This window comes from Poromitra crassiceps (genome assembly GCF_964638095.1).
Source record: "Poromitra crassiceps genome assembly, chromosome: 26".
Taxonomy (NCBI): Eukaryota; Metazoa; Chordata; class Actinopteri; order Beryciformes; family Melamphaidae; genus Poromitra; species Poromitra crassiceps.
The window spans coordinates 12,423,457-12,429,739 of NC_139640.1; the positions used below are offsets into that span (position 1 = coordinate 12,423,457).

Consider the following 6,283-nt stretch of genomic DNA (forward strand, 5'->3'; position numbering starts at 1 on the left):
CATCGATATGTGAAATATCGATACAGTATCGATTAGGGGTGGGAATCACCAGATGCAGAGGCCTGGCATGGCCTGCAAAAAAAATAAAATAAATAATAATAATAATAATAATATTGCGATACATGGCGTCCAGTATCGATACAGTATCGGGAAATAAAATATCGCGATATATTGCCGTATCGATTATATTGCCCAGCCCTATAATTATTACTGCTATTTTTTACCCCTCCAACTCATCCTTCAGGGGTCAAGCTGCATCAGTCCAGCAGGGTGGAGATGAAGACGACCAGCGACATGGCCTCCATCACTTTGAGAGGAGCACACAAGGAGCATGAGGGCACGTACTCTGTCCGCCTGAGGACCTGGGATGGAGTGCCGGAGCACAGGGCCTTCGTCTACATCAGCGGTGAGGACAGAATACCACTCTATATATAGAGCTCAACAGTCATGTGACATCCCTTGCCCCAGAAGTGAATTCCCCGTTCATTTATCCATTTAGAAAAATCCTTATATAACGAGTTTTAAGGCTTGAACCAAGCCAACCGATCTTCCAGAGAATCGTGAGTGACCATAAAACATTTAAGTAAAAACAAAAAATAGAAGCCGGGGGATCTAATTTTCTATCTTTTTCCTGCATTTATTTATTTTGTATTGTTTTTTGTCGGTAGTTATCGTGCGTTCCTTTATCGCAAAATAACTGGGATGTGGAGGCTAAATGACGTCACATCCGTTTTGTTAGCGTTCCATTTGCAGAAAACTTGAGCTGGGAAGTTCACTGTTCATTGGTCAGATCCAGTCGCTATCCAGGCTAGCCATTGTTAGCAATAACAGTTGATAACATGGCATTTTGTGGCATTTTGCGCATACAAACACTGCAGCCTCATGTCAACACAGATAGAAGTAGGCCGTGCTGTGTGTACAGCTGATTTAACTTGACACAAACAAGACAGAAGTGCTAAATAGCATTTATACGATTATAACTACTGTTGTTGCGCGGAGCAGCCATCTTGGATTTTTGAGGTCGGGCTGCTGAGGCTCCTACGAGTTTGGAATGGGAAATACCAGCTCTAGTGACGTCACGTCCCAGCTGAACTTTGAACCGCTAAGATTACCAGTTCCCAGTTATAAAGGAATGCACGATTACATACATGGAGACAGGCTTGTGTACTGTTGACACTGGAGATCAAACCAACTGTTTAGCTATTCAGTGACCTCCCTAAACAAAATGATCAGTTCTGAAATTAGCTATTTACTATTTGGCGGTTAAAAGCTGATGCCTACTCCTATCAAATGTTTGTTGTAGATCAACGTGTGCTGCTTTTGCAGGGAAACTATTTACCATTCACAAACAGCTATGCTATTATTGTCTCTTTTACATCGCTTGTAGCAACATGCAAGAAAACCAGAGGAGATAACTGTCACTTGACTCATCAAAGCTGTGAAATGTGTCTGGGCAGTGATTCAATATAGCACCAAGCGTTACTCCTGTATAATTATATTGCACCTCAACCACCACTTTCACATTCATCTCCACTGAATTCTTCATGAGCACGTACACACACACACACACACACACACACACACACACACACACACACACACACACACACACACACACACACACACACACAGTATTTCTCATATTTCTACACGGAGTAAAGATTTTGGCTTCCTTGAAAGCATGGCTCAGGACTCTCTACATGTTAAAATGTCACCAGTCGATTTATTTTATTCATCAAACATCTCCCGCTGTATGGGCTTGGGCTTTGACTTTGACGGGTCAGTTGGGTTGGGGTTTGAATTTCCAGGCCCGTTACAAGTTCTTTCCACCTCCAGATGCTTCAGCTGCAGTGGCAGGAGGTCCAGCGTCTCCACTGGCAGTCCAGGTGTCTGATGTCAACAAGGACTACGTCTTCCTGTGCTGGGAGCCGCCCAGCGCAGATGGAGCCGGCCCTGTGCAGGGTTACTATGTGGAGAGGTATGCTGGGAAAACATCTCAAATCAGCTAAATGTTTCTTACTAAATGTTTGGTGGTCCTGAAGCAAAAACATGTCATGGTCATATACAATTTTAGAGCCATCTGAGACAGGAAGGTATCAATCGATTTCATTCAGATTTCTACTCACTCAATAAAAAAAAGTCAAACATTTATTTAATTGAAGGACAATCCTTTACCGGATAAAGGCCGCTATCAGTTTATGAGAAAACCGATAAACACACCTAGGTTTCTGCTGACTCATCAGGTTTATTCATTGCACTCAATGTCCACTCACAGAATTTGAGGTGAGTTCCCGCTATTTACTAAGTGCATGTGAACGCGGAAATCATCAGATTATTGCCAGTTACTTGATTATTCTGAATTATCTGTTTATTGTGTGCATGTAAACACACTCACTGTAGAGGTCCCAGCAAAGAGTTCCTCACTGTATATAGTGTGACCCAAGTCCTAAGTCTCCAACACATGTTACTTGAGAACCAGTTCCAAAATTCTGATTGCAAAGGAATCTAAACTCCAAAGGATTTGAAAAGGAATCGTCCTTTACTTTACTTTACTTTATTGGTTTATTGTGACGGGACAATGCACATTAATGGACATGTTCAGAAATACAGAAGCCTCTATATACGAAAACATGTAAATATGCCGGAGTTAGCTAATGCTAATTTACATCCGTAGTCCCCAATAAATATCAAAACAATCACTCATTACATTCATTCAACGCACAAACTGAAATATACATGTAACGTGTCATCGCAAATGATTCCTAAACTCAATTTGTGTGCAGAACATGTTTGAAATCTGAGTTCCCACCCAGACATACAGTATTATCAAGATTCATTTTAATAGCCATAGTAAGTAATTTGATTACAAATGAGGAATTTGAAGTCTGCACTTGTGCAAAGTAAAAAGTGGCAGACACAGACCTCTTCATAAAGTTAATTTAAAATTGTATACAAAAAAGTATAAACTGCTGATGTTTACAAAAGTTCATAATTAAAGAACAAGCACTGTTATGATAATATGAATATGACTGAATATGACTTATGCAACGGTTTAAAAAAAATCTGTGAAATAGTAAATAAATAACTTGTTTTGAGCACGCCCCTCAAAGAATCAGAATTGAAAATAGTTAAAATCCAAACAATACCCAACCCTTATCCACCTTATTTTTGAATGCCCCACTGTAAAAAATAATTGTGCGTACAAGGTCCGGTTTAACGTGACTTATTTTTGCAGCTTGCCATTTCCTAATGTATTCTACTTGATTTGAAAAGATGGCCACCTACACTCAGTCCCTTGTACCCTGGCTGAATTGAAAATAACTTGGCCAATAAGTATGTAACATACCAAATAAAACAACCCGTAATATCTTAATTTTATGTAGAATGCAGAGGACATGTAACTGTTAAGTTAAACTCGCGTTCCAGGAATATTGTATTTACTGCGCTGCTCTAAAATAACGTTAGTGGCGCGCGGCTCAGAGAGCCTGTTCGTCCTAGAAGCCACTCGCTTTGCACCAGAAGACAATCGATTTGGGGGTGGAACACGCCAGGATTGGCCAACGCCAACGCCAGTGCCCAGAACTGTCGAATCAAATCATCGACAGAGATGCTATGGCCCGCCTCCCAGTATTCTCAGTGTGCAGAGATAGATAGAACGTTAGAAATATAGTCAGCCACATTATAAACAACTAACCAACACTGATGGGTCCGTATGGAAACGGTTGTGCCCGAAATGGTTAAAAGTTATTTCAATTTGGTCATTCAGTGGCGTTTTACTGCCATGTAACATAACTAACTAGCGGCTAATATTAGCCACGATTACCCATGAATGCACTGCGCTCTTAAAGGGATATTTATCGACAAGATTTTTGCCAAGCTGGACCTGATTAGTGATTTGCTCCGTTCGCCCAGACGGGTGTCAAGCTGTCAGCAACAAGGCTGGGAGGATCACACCGGAAGAAGCACCCATCAGCTAGAGCAAAAATGGCCGCCAAAAATAAGGTGGATAGGCTACTGCTCATCGAGCCCATTTAGGATTCAAAACAAAACAAAAACATCAATGAGTCAATGAGCAGGAAAAAGATGATCTGAGTGAAGGCAGCAGTTGAAGCTAACTAGAGCTGTGTCAGCTGTGTTATAGGTGTGTCTGTGGGTGCCAGGCAGGGATTTACATTGGCCAAAATGAGAGAATTTTGGTCTCCACTGCCAAGAATATACGGTACAGAGATTAGATCTTTCACATTGAAATGGTACAGTATGGCTTATTTGAGATCTGCGTACAGCTCTATCTTGTGTATTTCACATAGTTAGAAGCACATGTTGGTCTGTGTGAGGAAATTGGATTGGGGCAGATAAAGATGGTGGAGGTGGTGTAATATCCATTTGTCAGAGTTCAGAAGAGATGGATGATATACATGGTCATTATGTTAACGCCACAGACAAAGAGTCCCGCAGGAGAACAGGTGCTCACTTTTCAGTGACACTGATCAATCAGCTTCTCTCTATTCACCTTATTCTTTGCCCAAACAAGGAAGCTTCTGCATGACATCATTTCGTAATCGTCTTTCCGGTTTTAGACACGGAAGTAGAGTACGCCTACCGCAGTCATTTAGACTTGCCAAAAAGCTGTTTTCAAGCTAAAAAAAAAACCAAACCGTTTTAAAGTTTTAATATTTGTCGGGTGAGAACGTAACATATATGTGACCAGTTTATCAGAATAACGCCTATTGGAAATATTTAACGAGCAGCGAGGACCGAGAGCGCCGACTGTGGTGACACCGGTCGGACCAGCTATCTGTCAAACCCTACTGTAGTTAGGCTACTGGCAGTGAGAAAACACTGTCGACGTGCTTTTGTAACTAACGTTAAATGCCGACCGGGTAACAGCCATCGGCTCCTCGCAGCAGTAACGCTATGAACATGTCACTGAAGTTGACCGCAGTGTAGCTTAATTCTGAATGTTGGCAAACTTCATTCATACTGACGTTTTATTTTGAAAATGGCCGCCAACTAGCGCTGAACAGGAAGGACAAATACGTTGCGTCGAACGCGGAAGAGAGAAAAAGTGGGCGTGGTGAATAAGGTGAATACGTGTATGTGTGCGCGTGTATGTGTGTGTGTGTGTGTGTGCGTGTGTGTGTGTGTGTGTGTGTGTGTGTGTGTGTGTGTGTGTGTGTGCGCGCGCGCGCGCGCGTGTGAGTGTGTGTGCGTGGGTGAGTGTTGTCTCAGTGTAGATGACATAACTTCTACACTCGTCAATGTTATTGGGTACAGGAAAAAAGAGACAGAGAAAAAGTAAGATACCTGTTACATCCCAGTTCCCTAGCAACCTCCTTCAGTCTGCTGTCTGTTTACTGCAAGTGGCAGTTTACTATCTTGTAGTCTGTGCTCTCATTCTTAAATTATTCTTAAATTATTCTTTTGTGCACTTTTAAATGATTTTAAATTGGGTTGATATTGTCACATACTGACTGCATAAAATGTGAAATGATCTTTGTAGTGAACCCCAGCCAGACAATGGTGAAGCGTACTGATGTTCAAGAAGCCTTTTATTTATGTTCAGCCTTTATTTTGAACACAAATTGCCTTCCTTCCTTCTCCTTTCTCCACGAAACACCGTAAGAACTACAGGATCAAGAAATAAAATGAGCTCTTACAACAAACAAACAAAACCTTGACTGTATACATAGAAAGCTAGCATCAGCATGAAGCCACAGCCATCTACTCAAATGTCAATAGAAGCTAACGTTAGCATGACTGTCACAATAACAATAGCCTTCACTTCACAGTTACATTAAACAAAACCACACATCACTGCTTCATTAAACCACATAATACCTTGTTCGCAATAGTTGCACAAGCGATTAGACGAACTTCCGGTTTTCTTGCCAACTCGGCGAGCCAGTTTCCGCTTTATCGGCTTCCTCTCCTTACCGGCCCGGTCGCTGTGCTAGTCGCTGTGTTTATCAAACTTATCTCTAACTATCTGGTTTTTCGACACTATTTCTGGAACTGATTACTGAATTTGGATTACGGACTTGGCTGAATGGATATTTGATTTGACCGCTGCCTGGACACGGACACGAATTTAATGATTGCGGACTTGTATGACGTTTAAGCTGGTTAAACTAACTAACGTTAGCTAACGAACCCTTAGCTAGAAGCTAGCAAAACACTGAGAACTCCGAATCACGATAACAAGACAAGATGAGTGCTGTGAGGAATAAGAAATATAATGTACGAGATGTGCACAAGTTACAAAGAGGTATGGGTGGCTCTAATG

The 6,283-nt window shown here is 41.6% G+C and overlaps 1 protein-coding gene across 1 annotated transcript in view; it reads left to right on the forward strand.

Moving 5' to 3' along the window:
* The window catches only part of myom3 (myomesin 3), a gene marked incomplete at its 3' end in the record, with an annotated part of 150,681 nt that overhangs the window by 40,118 nt on the left and 104,280 nt on the right, over nucleotides 1–6,283 (forward strand). The window contains exons 10-11 of the mRNA XM_083661503.1: nucleotides 245–406; nucleotides 1,837–1,978. Of these exons, the coding sequence (XP_083517629.1) occupies nucleotides 245–406; nucleotides 1,837–1,978 (304 nt within the window). The remainder of the gene's footprint in view (nucleotides 1–244; nucleotides 407–1,836; nucleotides 1,979–6,283) is intronic.